Source organism: Aquarana catesbeiana, linkage group LG06, assembly GCF_042186555.1.
Source record: "Aquarana catesbeiana isolate 2022-GZ linkage group LG06, ASM4218655v1, whole genome shotgun sequence".
NCBI classification, from domain to species: Eukaryota; Metazoa; Chordata; class Amphibia; order Anura; family Ranidae; genus Aquarana; species Aquarana catesbeiana.
The window spans coordinates 355120473-355135716 of record NC_133329.1 but is presented as its reverse complement, the minus strand read 5'-3'; the positions used below and the strand labels follow the sequence as shown (position 1 = coordinate 355135716).

The following is a 15244-nucleotide window of genomic DNA, read 5'->3' as shown; positions in this document are numbered from 1 at the left end:
CAATTTTATTCCCTTCTTATCAGAAGTTGGGATATGTGATTATATACTGTACATTCTTCACTATATAGTGGGAGATCCCAAAATTCCAACTGCATTCTAGAAGCCAGCACAGCCAAAAGGAGGCCGCTGGGCACCAGAGGGCAATCCGTTTTAAACCAATAACTGTTTTTAATGCTATTGCCTAATAAAGTGTATAGCCTTTTTTTTTTTTTTTTTTTTTTTTTTTATCCTGTGTACCAATGGGGAGTTTTTCATTCACTTCTCCTGGAGAAACGTGAAAAAGTTAGAGGAAACCTCAAAGTGAGGAGAGTTCCCCTTTTTAGTTGTCTCCTGAACTTCATTTGACGTTTCCCCCTCCTTTTTGTTCTAGTTACAACAGTAAAATTTTGAACTTCCCATTACTTTGGGTCCCAGTAACAACGTCGACTTATGGTTCTTGTCTTGTCCTGGTTGTTACTGGGACCCAAAGTAATGGAGTAGGGAAGGTTTAGAACCCCTGTCAGGGATTTATTGCTGTGTCCCTTAGCTTGGGACACAGCATTATATCCCTGATCGGGGTTCTAAACCTCCATACAGAACTACAGAAAAATGGGTAAACATACACTTTTGGTTTGTGAATTATAGCTTTTCTTTTCCTTCTAAAAAGCTTTTTGGGGTTGAATTACCCTCCAGAAATTAACCACGGTTTTTGAGCCTAACTCCCTGTAAAATAAATTCTTCCATGGTCAGTTTATTCAACCGGTATAGGAATCCCATGATTCTCCAAAGCTTAGTAAGTTATGCTGGGAATTGTAGTGTCATTACTGAGGTCATCTGCTTCTTGCATATCCACAGTGCCTTGAAAAAGTATTCATACCCCTTGACATTTTCCGTATTATGGCATGTTACAACCAAAACCGTGAAAGTATTTTATTGGGTTTTTATGTGATAGACCAACACAATGTGGCACATAATTGTAAAGTGGAAGGAAAATGATAAATGGTTTTCAAAACTTTTTACAAATAAAGATCTGAAAAGTGTGGCATGTAATTGTATTGAGCCCCCTTTACTCTGATACCCCTAACTAAAATCTGGTGGAACCAGTTGCCTCCAGAAGTCACCTAAGTAGTAAATAGAGTCCACCTGTGTGTAATTTAATCTCCATATAAATACAACTGTTCTGTGAAGCCATCAGAGGTTTGTTAGAGAACCTTAGTGAACAAACAGCATCGCGAAGGCCAAGGAACATACCAGACAGGTCAGGGATAAAGTTGTGGAGAAGTTTAAAGCAGGGTTAAGTTATAAAATAATATCCAAAGCTTTGAACATCTTACGGAGCACTGTTCAATCCATCATCTGAAAATGGAAAGAGTATGACAACTGCAAACCTACCAAGACATGGCCGTCCACCTAAACTGACAGGCCGGGCAAGGAGAGCATTCATCGGAGGAGCAGCCAAGAGGCCCGTGATAACTCTGGAGGAGCTGCAGAGATCCACAGATCAGGTGGGAGAATCTGTCTACAGGACACCTATTAGTCGTGCACTCCACAAATCTGGCCTTTATGGAAGAGTGGCAAGAAGAAAGCCGTAAGAAGTCCCGTTTTGCAGTTTGTGAGAAGCCATGTGGGGGACCCAGCAAACATGTGGAAGAATGTGTTTTGGTCATATGAGACCAAAATGGAACTTTTGGCGTAAAAGCAAAATGCTATGTGTGGCAAAATACTAACACTGCACATCACCCTGAACACACCACCCCCACTGTGAAACATGGTGGTGGCAGCATCATGCTGTGTGGATGCTTTTCTTTAGCAGGGACATGGAAGCTGGTCGGAATTGATGGGAAGATGGATGGAGCCAAATACAGGGCAATCTTAGAAGAAAACCTGTTAGTCTGCAAAAGACTTGAGACTGGGGAGGAGGTTCACCTTCCAGCAGGACAGCGGTCCTAAATTACAGCCAGAGCTACAATGGAATGGTTTAGATCAAAGCATATTCATGTGCTGGAATGGCCCAGTCAAAGTTCAGACCTAAATCAAATTGAGAATCTGTGGCAAGACTTGAAAAAAATAGACACTCTCCATCCAATGTGACAGAGCTTGAGCTATTTTGCAAAGAAGAATGGGCAACAATTTCACTCTCTTGATGTGCAAAGCTGGTAGAGACATCCCCAAAAAGACTTGAAGCTGTAATTGTAGTGAAAGGTGGTTCTACAAAGTATTGACTCAGGGGGGCTGAATACAAATACACGCCACACTTTTCACATATTTATTTTTTTTGTAATAAAACATTTATCATTTCCCTTCTACTTTACAATTATGTGCCACCTTGTGTTGGTCTATCACATAAAATCTCAGTACGTTTACTTTTTTGGTTGTAACATGACAAAATGTGAGAAATTTCAAGGAGTATGAATACTTTTTCAAGGCACTCTATGTTACCACATAGTGATTTGTTTTATACAGAACTGGAGGAAAATTACCCATAGTGACCAATATGTTATATTTAAAAAAAAAAAAAATTTAGTTGTGGCCACTCTTATGGTCAATTGCATTAAAAATAATAATAATAAAAAAAAAGAATTAATGGTTTAAAGGTAAATTACTTATTTTTTTTCTCCACTCCGCTGCAGTATCACCCCTCTCAACTTATGTCCCACAGTCACTACATTGTATTGCCCAGCCAATTCCCATTATTAGTAAGTTTAATAAACCCTAAATAGCTTTTTTTTTTTGCATATAATTTTTGAGGGGGGAAGTCGTCAGGACTAGTCTTAATTGCTTTTATTAGTAAACAGTTCTGTCTACAGAAATATGCTCATGCTAATTCCATGTATCATTTTTTATTCAGTTTTATTCTTTACCTCTCAACAGTTGTCATGTGCATGTTCAAAATTCTTTAACTGCGAAGAAGGAAAAAAAAAAAAACTTCAAAATTAATGTTAGCAAAAGGCTCAGCAGCTGAGCGGAACAGTGCAAATTGCTTTTTGACTGGGTTCCTAGTTGTACTGCTGGTTTAATTGATATTTAAAGAGAAGATATTTACTCAAGTGCTGAAAGGGTAAAAACTGGCTCAGGGAAGGTGTGGTAACAGGGTGAAATCCTGAAAGCACGATCTACCATCGCTAATGTGTATGCCTTAATGATAGCACTCCTTTGTCACACGTATTCATGTTCATGCTTTCACAATGATACTATGGTGAATGTTCATAATGGTGCCTGATTCACACCAATGAATTTCCTGTACCTTGTCCTAATTTATACCGTTAGCTTAATGCCTCTTTTCATAGCTGGCTTATGTTTGGGGAGTATGAACGGTCTTTTTTTTTTTGTTTCAGGCCCGAGATGGTGGTGGGTTGGTACCACAGTCACCCCGGCTTCGGTTGCTGGCTTTCCGGTGTCGATATCAACACCCAACAGAGCTTTGAAGCCTTATCCGAAAGAGCTGTAGCAGTGGTAGTGGATCCTATTCAGAGTGTAAAGGGAAAGGTACGGTACAAGCTGTTTTGTTGGCTAGCACTGTCTAATGTGTACTGCTCAGCCCCGAGCGAGCGTTTTACTCTCTTGCAAATCATTCCATGCTTCACTGTACTTAGCCACTCGCCGTTGAAAAGTTCTTTCTTTTCAGTGTCTGAGCTGAAGCGTTCAATTAATACAATACTTTTCTCCCAAGGGGCTTGTTTGCCTCCACAATTATGTCAGCTTCTGCGACTCAGCTTAAACACGCCGGCTCCTCAAACCCATTGTTGCTTAATCGGGTGGATGCGTGTTTTTTTTTTTAAAGTGGGCTATTCGTATCATTGGAGCCTCTTAGGATTACAGGGTCCTTATCCAATCATATCTGCCGACCCCCTTAATCGCATGCTCTGAATAGCTTTTTTTCCTCTCATCTGAATTCTCTTGACATTGGTCTACATTTTAAAGTTTACCTTTAAGACAACCATCCCAACAAGCACGTTGGTTTTTTTTTTTGGTTTTTTTTGTGTCCCAAAGAAGCAGATGAATGATTTAGGTATGCCTAATGCATTTGAAAAGAAATTAACTCGGAGAGCATATTGGGTTGTAGTTTTCCTTTGTTGAATTGTCTTTTGTTCTTGTTTGGTTCTTTCTTTCTTTTTTTTTTTTATTATTTCGCTTCAGCCCCCATATGCCATTTTCCTATTTCCTGCCTCGTGACAGCAGGGTGCAGGTCTATTATCACCTTCACAGAGCTGTCTGCAAATGTGAGAGGCAATTCGATTTTGCTCAGCCACAGGGAGAGTGGATTAGAAAAACTCACAATCTCCCGAAATTGTCTTGAATGCTTTACTGCTTTAAAATACTGCTGAAGTGTCTTGTTGGAACATGTCACTTCCATTGTAATGTAAAATAATAGATATGATAAAAATGATCGCAATGCATTATTACAGAAGTTTTCTCTTCCCTCTTAAAATAACCTGTCATTATGTATCTCGCTAAACATTGTATGCCGCAGCCCGATCGCGAACACTTTCTGTTTTTGCAGAAGCGCAATGATGGCAAGCTGACTTTTTTTTTTTTTTTTTTTTTTTTTTATATTTCTGGGTGTTTGCGACAGTTTGTAGGAAGGGGGGGAATGGACGTTTTTTGTACATGCCGAGGCGTCTCTTATTTGTTGTGATTATTATATTAGCAAACTAATTATTACTTTCTGAAAGGCTGGGAGGTATTAGATCTTCAATTAATGAATGAGATAATTGGATCAGCAAGGTGTCATTTGTACAGTAATAAAGTGAAGACATTCGGGGTAAATTGAGATTACTATCATGCTATGAGATTTCAGACATGTTTTGCAATCACAAATAGATTCACTGAATTAAATCTGTGCAATAGCCAACTGTCACCATAAATCATACATGGTGTGGCAAGGTTATAGGTTACCATGCAGTAGCTTGAACAGCAACAATTCTTTTGAGAAGACTAGTATTTGTTAAAACAGATCTGTTAAGGGGCGTTGGGTCATAGTTTTCCGTGGCAGCTTAAAGCAGGGCATAAGTGGCTTTTATATTTTAAAATTGTGCTGTTCTTGCAAAATAAATGGCAGTGGAAAATCTGCAGTTTTGACCCAATTAAAGCCGGCCATAGACTGTCGAATCGTGGCCAGTTCAGCAGGGATTGGCCGAGATTTAAACCATGTATGGGCATGGTTTATTGCACTCAAGTCAATCTATCGATCGACTTGGGTACAACCAGCATGTCGGTTTTTTCAGATGCGATTATTGCCCCGGGGAGAACACAATAGCTTAGCGGGAGGGATTCACCCATTAACACTGAATGTGTTAATGGGTGAATCCCTCGGTTGCAGGAAAGAAAATTGTGTCATCTATGGCCTGCTTTAGCTAAATCCTCGACTGTAATAGTGAGTTGCAGTTAGGAGCTCTTTATGCTGCAGTATACCTGAACGCTGCAGATATTTTTTCTATCCTTGTAGCAATCTGGACATTAAAAGGCAAAGTGCAAACATAGGACTATCTTTAATTTAGTGAGTTACTGTCCAAATGTTTTTTTTTTTAATTTATTATTATTATTATTATTATTATTATTATTATTATTTTAGCACTATAGAAGGAATGAGCAAATGTTTAAACTAGGCACCCAGGTGAAAAATGGACGACCAGATTGTAAGAGGTCAGGATTTACTCCCAAATCACTCCGCTTAGCTAGAGTACTAATTGGGGTTGGGACCAGGTTCACATGTCTGTAGACAACAGTATTATAGCTTTTTGTAGTTTGCGACAGACCATAAATATACTGATTCGTGTTTTTTTTTTTTTTTTAATTTTTGTAGATGTGTTTTTTTTTTTTTTTTCATTTTGGGAATGATGCAATAATCCCTCATTACTTTTAGTGCAGCATTTTTACACATTGTCTTTTGTGTAAATAAAGAGGTTGACAGTAGCGGCTAATGGATTTAGTGGAGCTTTTATTAAGATACATTGAAAGTTCCTTCAGTGTATACAGCCATTTAGAATGAATGGAAATCATTGAGCCGATCACACTTGCATTTAAAGCATGCAGAAAACAGACGCTATGTATGTAATATAAATATACAACATAATATATTGATTTTGGGGAACATTCAGGAAATGTTTGCTATCTGTATATTTTTATAATCCTACAGGATTTATATAGCGCCAACAGTTTATGCAGCGCTTTACAACATGAGGGCAGACAATTCAATTTAATACAGTAGGTATCAGAGGGCCCTGCTCATTAGAGCTTACAATCTAAGAGTACATTTGCAGATTTAGTCCTCCTGCACACTGCTGTCTAAAAACTTAACGTTTTTAGGCATTCTTGCATTTTATTTTTTTTTTCACCTGTCCTAAATGCAGCCCATTGTTTTCAATGGGCATGTCAGTGAAAAGAAAAAAAATGACAGTCGTCTGAATTGCCTGTTAGTATTTTACACGCACAAAAGGTTAATTTTATGAGGTTAAAATTGTATTCTGAAAGTTAGAATTTATTTTACTCATGTTTATACGTACACACAAAAACACAAATTTGTGCAAAATAAACACAAGAATATTTTGGCCAGGGGTACTGATGTTCAAACATCAATACTGTGTGCTTGAAGGATTACTGTTTGCTTGATAATAGTGTTATGTACAGTAAACTGCTCTAATATGTATTTTGATGGAGTGTTGAGTTTTAAAGTAGGTATTTTTTCTTATATAATCCATTGGCTTTGATATGCAAAAAAACAAAAATATAGGCATACTTTTTTTTTTCTCCTTTTTTTTTTCTTCTTTTACCTGGCTTTAGGCCCCTTTTACACGGGGTGGATCCGCTCAGCGGACTCCGCTAGCTCGGCAGGAGATCGATCCATTGATCCCCACTGAGAAGGCGGTTGACAGGTTCGTTTCTGCTCACTGTGTAGGGACGGACCTGTCAGAGCCCAGCTGATCTCTATGGGAAGATCGGACGAAAACGGACAGCCTGTCCATTTTCATCCGAGTCACTGGACGGAAGGCGAACGTATCGCCATCTGTCTGTTTTGAGCGGATCTCATTGGATGGCAGGCGGGTGTCAGCGGACACATCAATGGGTGGCCCACTCGGATCTTCCTGAAAAACAGACAGGCTGAGTTATAATGCAGCAGATGTAACAGCATATCTATCGTACACAATTGTGTTTGAATTAATAATATTCTCCTTTTTTGGCTTACGTTATTTCAAGTATGTAATATATCATAGACCTTAAGGAGGAGCTCCAAACTCCCCCCCCCCCCCCCCCCCCCCACAAACAATTTAAGTCAGCAGCTACAAATAGTGTAGCTGCTGACTTTTCATATAAGGACACTTGCCTTTCCAGGGATCCAGTGCTGTCCTCACCCGAGCCAATTCTTCAGTCCGTTTCAGGTCCGGCCACTGGCATCTTAACCAGGGAAAACCAGCAGTGAAGCCTTGCAGCTTCACAGATGGCTTCCCACTGCGCATGCAGGAGCCAGGCTGTGCTTTGTGAATGGTCAACATGGTTATCCGACTGGGAGTGGGAGCGAGTACCTGTCAAAACCAGGTACCCCCTCCCCCCAAACCAGCGGGACTTCCCCTTTTGGGTTCTTATTTTGACTGCTGATGCAGAGACTGCTGGGCAGGAATCCTAATGCAGCAATAATCTTCCCTGCACAGATTCAAACAGGAAAGCCTTACTTTGAGTCCACTCAAGGTTCTCGTATTTAACTGAAGCTTTGATGAAAGGGGAAGCTCTTTTGACCCCATGAAACGTGCTGGCTGTCTTAACACAATATCAATAAATTAATTTGGGTTCTTATCTTTTGGTCTGGCGCTCCTTTCATATATGAATGACTTTTGGTTGAAGTTTCACTTTAAGTTTATCACATATCTTTGTTACATTTTATTAACAAAAAGTCCCTGCTTGCAGCTTCTTTGGTACAATTTCCATCAACAAAATTTCCCGTATCTAAGAATGCTATTGCATGAAAATGGCAAATTGTGACTAGACCCTAGAGTACATGGCACAACTCATTTGAGTCTGTCATTGTTGAAACCATCAGAGCTTGCACTCTATTGTCCCTGTTACGTTTTCAATTGGTATTAAACCCAAAACCAAAAATGTAATATAATGCAGCTTCCCAATCATTAGATGCGGTGGCTATTTTAGTTTTCTACTTTAGGCTTTTTCCCGTTTTTGTCTGGTGATCTGGCCAGTAACGCACCTCTGGTATTTGAGTGCCTTGAATCTGGATGAAGGAGCACAGGGGGCACCTTTTGGACAGCAGCATTGTCAGTCTGGGGGGAGGGGGAGTGTTGGATCATGTACTAACAGATTTAATTACAATAGCAAATTGAAGCTGAACTCCAGCTAACACTTTATAATTAGTTACAGCAAACTTTTTTGGCCTTTTGGGATAAAAGTATTAAATAAAAGATCATTGTAAGCACCCCTGCCAGTGTTAAATGTTTTCGTTATCAATGTAGCTGATACACCTGATCTCCTGAAGAGAGTTTGTTCTTTTGAAAAAAAAACTACAGCTTCGCTAGCTGGATCAGCAGATGAAAATACAACATATAGCTTAAAGTGTTACTAAACCCACCACTGTAAAATCAGTCTGTATATGCAGTAAAGCATGCTTGTTATACTCACTGTGGAACCTAAGGGGGTTAATGCTCCGCATTGTGTAAAAAGGCTGTTTGATCCTGTCTGCTCTGATCCTCCCCCTTTCCAACCGTCCCCAATCCATCTCCTTATAAGACAGAGCCTTTGGAGTCATTCTGCACATTCACAGTTTGGTGTATATAGTTTTTTTTTCTTGGGAAGGGTGCATGTGAGCAGCATAGGGCCAATCGGCACTGTCTTGACAAAGGGTCAGGGGTCCTGCAGCCTCATAGGACAGTCAGAGTAGAATGAAAACTCCTCCTACAAGCTTTAACCAGTGCTTGGCCAGACACCGATATAAGTCACAAGACTGCTATATACTGCTGATAGTATTGAAAAGATAGTGAAAAGGTATTTAGCAGTTTATATTTATTAAAATAGTTTCCATGTTCTGTGCACTGTGGGAAACCACATATAGTGAATAATAGGGTCCTGGGTTTAGTAACACTTTAAAGTCTCTTGTTTTTTGTTTTTATTAAAAATAACAAACATGTTATACTTACCTGCTCTGTGCAGTGGTTTTGCACAGAGCAGCCCAGATCCTCCTCTTCTCTGTTCCCTCTTGGGCACTCCTGGCCCCTCTCTCCTGTTGAGATCCCCCACGGCAAGCAGCTTGCTATGGGGGGCACTCGAGTCGAGCCACAGTTCCGTGTGTCCATTCAGACACGGAGCCATGGCCTGGCCCCACCCCGCCCCACCCCACCCAATGGCACTTCACTGCTGTTTCAGGCAATGAGGAGGGAGGGTCCCAGTCAGCTGAGTCTCTTGTGCATCATCGCTGGATCAAGATGGGGCTTGGGTAAGTATTAGGGGGCTGGGGGAGCTGCTGCCCATAAAAAGGCTTTTTATCCTAATGCATAAAGTGCATTTTAAGAGGTTGTAAAGTCAGAATGTTTTTAATCTTGATGCATTCTATGCATTAAGATAAAAAGCCTTCTGTGTACACAAGCTGCCCCAGCACCCCCTATTACTTACCTGAGCCCCCTCTCTGTCCAGCGATGTCCAGGAGTGTCTTGACTGCCTGGAACTCTCCCATTCAAAGTCAGTTAGCCACTCAGGAGAGAAGGGGGTGGGGCAGAACCACAGTCCTGTGTCTGAATGTACACTTGGAGCTGTGACTTGTCTCTGGTGCCCCATAGCAAGCTGCTTGCTGTGGGGGCACTTAACAGGAGGCTGGGGCCAGGAGCACCAAAGAGGGACCCGAGAAGAGGAGGATCTGGGCTGCTCTGCAAATCCACTGCACAGAGCAGGTAAGTATAACATGTTTGTTATTTTTATGGAAAAAAAAAAAAAAAAGAGACTTTAAAATCACTTTAAGATTAAAAAAAAAAAAAACTTCTGCCTTTACAACCCCTTTAATGCAGCCACCACATGTAAGAATTGGTAAGCTGCAGTTTAATAAAGGTTTGCTTCTGGGTTTAATACTGCTTTAATGTCCCACACATTTTCTAACTAAGGCCTAATATTGTCACAAACCAAATAGCCACTGTTTTAAAAAAAACCTTTTATAGGTTAAACATGATAAAGTTGCTGAGGCTTTCCTTTTTTCAGTGAAATATTGAAACACTTTGGCGAGCCAAGCCGGGAGGGGGTTAAACCTGAGCTGCCACTTACAGGTATTTCCGAGTTGTTTAGTAAATAGAATTGGAGTGATGAAATCTCAAAGGAAAATGGGAAGAAAATGCACATACTCTGAGGAATCTCTTTCTATGGCTGAAATTGACATTGTATAAATAATTTCAATGTGTCTTAACTCTGAGCACACAATCACAGCAGTTCAGTGATATTCATTTGGCATGAGTCGGTTTCCTTTCTTTGTGCTTTCCAGTGAAAATGGCATAAAAAGTCTGATTTGCCTGAATTTTTTATGTCGAGGGGCTTACAGAGGAAAAGGAATGATGTTTTCCAATCGCGGCTGCCTGACAGTGCAAGGCAGCAGAACTAACACACACAGGGTGCTCTCACAGGGTCACATGTTCACTTAAATTTTTAAATATCCAGCAAGCTTTGCAAGAAGTTGATAGCCGATCTGTTGCAGGTGATAAAAGATGTTTAGATGGGATATTAGAGTTTTTCCCTCCTTATTCCACACCTGGCACATCAACAATGCTTGTGTGATCACAGAATACATTACAATGGCATGGTTGACTTCAAATCAGAACTGTGCATTCAGGTTACTTTGTGTGGTAAATGAAATGTAACATGTAAAATCAACTGTCGTTTTCAGTCTCTGTTATATAACCAGAGGGGCATAAGAAACTGGCTTTAAAGGGAAAGAATAACTGTTTTGGATCATTTTTATTTGAATAGTTTTACATTTTTTTTTATTATGCATTGTTTTGTAAATAATTCTTTTATACATGATAAAGGATTCCTAGAGCTGCAAGGATTACCTACAGAGACAGCATTGTAAACACAGCTCCTATTCAGACACGGCTGTCTCTTGCTGAGGTTTACTGAACCCTTTTGATATGGAATATCACTACTCCGACTCATATAGTTTTTCAATAGGTGCTAGAGAGGAAGAGAGAAATAATCGCCAATAAGAGCTCAACCTGTTTGCTTAAAAAAAAAAACAAAAAAAAAAAAAACTGACATGCTTATATTTCTGCTTGTAATTTTTAATTTTTTTTTTTTTGTTCTTGCGAGGTTAAAGAAAAAAAAATGCATTACCTTTTAAAGGAACCCTTACATTTTTTATTTAAGCTTTTATTGTTTCAAAAGTAAATAGTTAAGATCCTTTTTAGTGCTGATTTAATATTTATGTGACTGTTCCCATTTGGAGAACAGACCAAGCAACACATTTGTTTCTATTTTAAGCTGGGCGGGGTTTATAGTTCCTGCGCCCCCAGACCAATTTCCTGGTTTGAATATAGGATATGATTAGTGCTGTACATTTTATATCATGATCCTATCCTGCAAATATAAAATGTGAATTGTATTATAACCACACACAAAATATATGTTTTAATCCACAAAGGATTAGCAAGAATCAGCAGCCAAAAGGAAGTATTGGTACCGACAGTCATCCCAGATCAGTCTCCAACGTGTCCATACACGAGAGGCAAAAAGTCCAAGTGCTCCTCATGGTGTAAAATCCAAATAAAGTGATTTATGATTAAAATAAAATGCACTTAGAAATACAGAAGAGTAACTGCACAGTGATTATTACACTCCAGACTGGCTAAACCTCACTTTTGGGTCCACTTCCCGGAGCGTGATGACATCACAGCATGTAGCTCTACCCAACGCGTTTTGTCAGTTCATGTCTTTTGAGCACTGGAATTTCCTTTTTTCCATCCCCTTCTATCCCAGTCAGCTGGCTGACTCTAATATCAAATAGGGGATAGCATATCCACGGAAGACTCAATGAGACTGATGGTAAAAGGGACAGTTTTTTTTTCCTACTGTCCTTCACCATACTGATGAGTAGAAGGGAAGGCTAACTGTGACTCAGCTGTGCTATACATGTATGACTCTAGGCTGTAGTAAATTGTTGGGACATAGAATAGTAGTCCACCAATGAAGAACCACACATAGTCAACATTAAAGGCCTAGCTGCATTGCACTGGTCAACAGGGCGGCGCTCTGGAGCATTATACACAGTAATGTCTTACTTGACAGTCTGCTATATGATATGATGTCTGGGTGGTACTGCTGCCCTTGGCCATAGCATTTGTTAGCTATGCAAACATCTGGCTCTGGTTATTATACCTTCTAGTATTGACAATATTTTTACTTGTGATATGTAAATGGGAAGCAGAAATGTTGTCACATTTATATGAACAAAACTTAAGTCATCCCAACCCGTTATCATAAATCAGCATAGCTAAACCTCTGCCTTCACGAGTGAAGTTTATCATTGCTGGGACTGGGCAATTCTAAAGGCATTTTGCCTATTATTTTCCAAAATAGCCACTCTCCAGGTGGGCTAAGCCATTTTATATGTAGCATCTTTATTTTTAACAGCCTTAAAGTAAAACGATGTTCCTGGAGAATGTAAGAAACTTATTGGTGGTATAAATTAGGCAGACCTAAAGTTTTACTGGATTACATTTCACCTTTCCCACCTCCACCCCACACTGCCCTATACTGGAACACACTTTCAAGGTGGACCTAGCATAAAATATATTTTTTCATGTTAAGCTTGCATTCTAAGAAATGTGTGCATTTCCAGGTATTTATTACCCCTCTCGGTGATAACCCCACCCCTATTCTGAAAAATACCTTTTATCCATTTTTCTTTCTGGAAAGATGGAGCCATATTTGTTTAGGCATCAACCAGGTCACTATCTACTTCCTATGCTGAGATGCTTGCCTAGACGTGACCCAGTAACCCGTGGTACTTGTGCAGGTCACTGTTGTGTTCATACATGAAAGACAAAAACAGAACGTTCCATAGCTCAGCTCACCAACCAATCTGCCAACTGACCAAATTAACCTGTCTAACAGTCTGCGTTAAAAACAGGGGTTTAGTTAGCACGCATTTGCAAACGTATGCATAAGCTGCAAGGCCTCTTCACGGCACCCTGTGTATGCTTGCAGTCCTTACGCTAATGAATTCATAAGCGTCTCCACAATGGAAGCACATGCATTAAATGGATAGATGAGGGGCAGGTGGGCCTGGAGGCAGCCCAATCCCCCTTAAAGGAACAGGAGCACACTGGACACCCAGCAAGAGCACAATGGCAGCAAAGGTTCATACATGTCTGATAATGATCAGATGCCCTCCCTGCTACTGCCTCTCATTCTGTGACTTGCTGCAAAGTTGCACTTTTGCACACTGAGGATCCTCCTGCCTACCGCATTTTGATGACCTTGTGTCGGAAAAGCCACCCCACTGGAGCTCAATGACCATGTATTATCAAATATTTATATTCTTCAAACAGGATTTGTGTACTAATTTTAAACGCATCTTTATGACAATGCAGCTAGTACAGATTGTATTCAAATGCACATACCAATTTAATAGAATAGACCTTAGGGCATGTACATATTGGCTTACATTTATTTTTTCCTGTTTAATGCTGGCAAACTAAGCTTGCAAAATAGTTTAATAATATATAACGAAGGTATATAGTAATATTTGTTAATGTCTGTATACTTCTCCATATATTGATACAACAGATGATGATTAGCATATTTATGTTTGTTGTAAGGGAAGCATAATTCTCAGCAAGGATCTGGCATAGCAAGTGGTTCTGGTGCATGCAGTTTCCAGCATTACTGTAGGAGGTTAGATCTGCCCTAAAACCCACCTACCTTTAAATACCATCTCCAGAGAAGTGAAATCAGTCACCAGACTGCTAACATTGCTCATAAAACACTGTTACTGTACTAACAAGTCAGTGGGTTTGCTCTGTGCACTTTAATTTGAGTTCTGATTCTTATGTAATCTGCTCGAATGCATATTCTTTCAGCTCTTACAAGTGCTCTGCAATAGGACTGCAGTGTTTGATTACATGATTCTCTGCTGCATAAGTTCTCTAACTCCGTCTGTGTCACCTAAAGGATGCTGCATTGGGCGAAGATGAGCACACTTCTAAACCTTCTGCATAGCCGTTAAAAGAGAAGTATATTTTTTTTGTATTGGCCAATCATACTTACCTAGGTGGATGCAGCATCAGCGGCTCGCTGAGAGGCCGAGACTGCCATCAGTCCAGGCACCTGGCAGATCCAGACCAAAAGTCGGCATGACGCAGTGCCTGCACTGACATTAGAGACATCAGCAGAGAGCGGACTTCAGACCGCTCTCTGCTGAAAACGGGTCACAGAGGTGCAAAACGTATTGCACTCCTGTGACCCAGAGGAGAAGCCCAGCCAAACGAGCTCAGGCTGGACTTCTTTTAAGTGAACTATGGTCTGTTACAGTGGTAAGCCCAGACATTAAATTGCAGAAAATCTGTGGTTTTCCCATCTGATAGGCTGGAGGGAGATAACCACCATAGAGGAGTTTTATTAACAGAGAGCAATGATATGCAGTAATCTGTAGCAACCAGCTTTCAGTGGTTTTAACTGGTCCTGTAAGGAAGGGTGTGACTGTTGGTAATAGATGTCCAACCTTTTGACCTTCCTGGGCCACATTGGAAGAAGAGGAATTGTCTTAGGCCACACATAAAATACACTAAAGCCTAGTACAAACAGGCCAAATGTCGGGCAACATCAGCCGGTTCAATAAAAGTGGGGTGACATTCAGCCTGTGTGTATGGCAGCAGATCTGACAGAAGCTGGCAGTTTGGCCGGCTTCTGTCAGTCATGCATGCTGGAAAACCATCAGTCAAATGGCTCCTGATCAGCGCTCTCAGCCAGTAGAAGAAAACACCGACCGGAGTGTTCTGACGGGGGGGGGGGAGACAATTGCGTTACTTCAACTGACAATTGCACAGTCATGCGACGCTGTACCCAAATAATCTTTGTCCTTTCCCCCCACAAATATAGCTTTCTTTTTGTGCTATTTGATCAACACTACGGCTTTTATTTTGTGCACTATAAATAAAAAAAAGATCAACAATTTATTTAAAAAAAAAAAAAAACAATTTTTGACTTTCTGCTATAAAACACATATTAAAAGTAAAAATAGAATTTCTTCATCCATTTAGGCGGATATGTACTTTGCTACATATTTTTGGTA

The 15244-nt window shown here is 40.2% G+C and overlaps 1 protein-coding gene across 2 annotated transcripts in view; it reads left to right on the top strand.

Annotated features, from left to right (window-relative positions):
* The window catches only part of PSMD14 (proteasome 26S subunit, non-ATPase 14), a 140246-nt gene that overhangs the window by 74719 nt on the left and 50283 nt on the right, over window positions 1-15244 (top strand). For both annotated transcript variants that reach the window (XM_073634053.1, XM_073634051.1), the window contains one exon: window positions 3315-3465. In XM_073634053.1, coding sequence (XP_073490154.1) covers window positions 3315-3465 — 151 coding nt within the window. The remainder of the gene's footprint in view (window positions 1-3314; window positions 3466-15244) is intronic.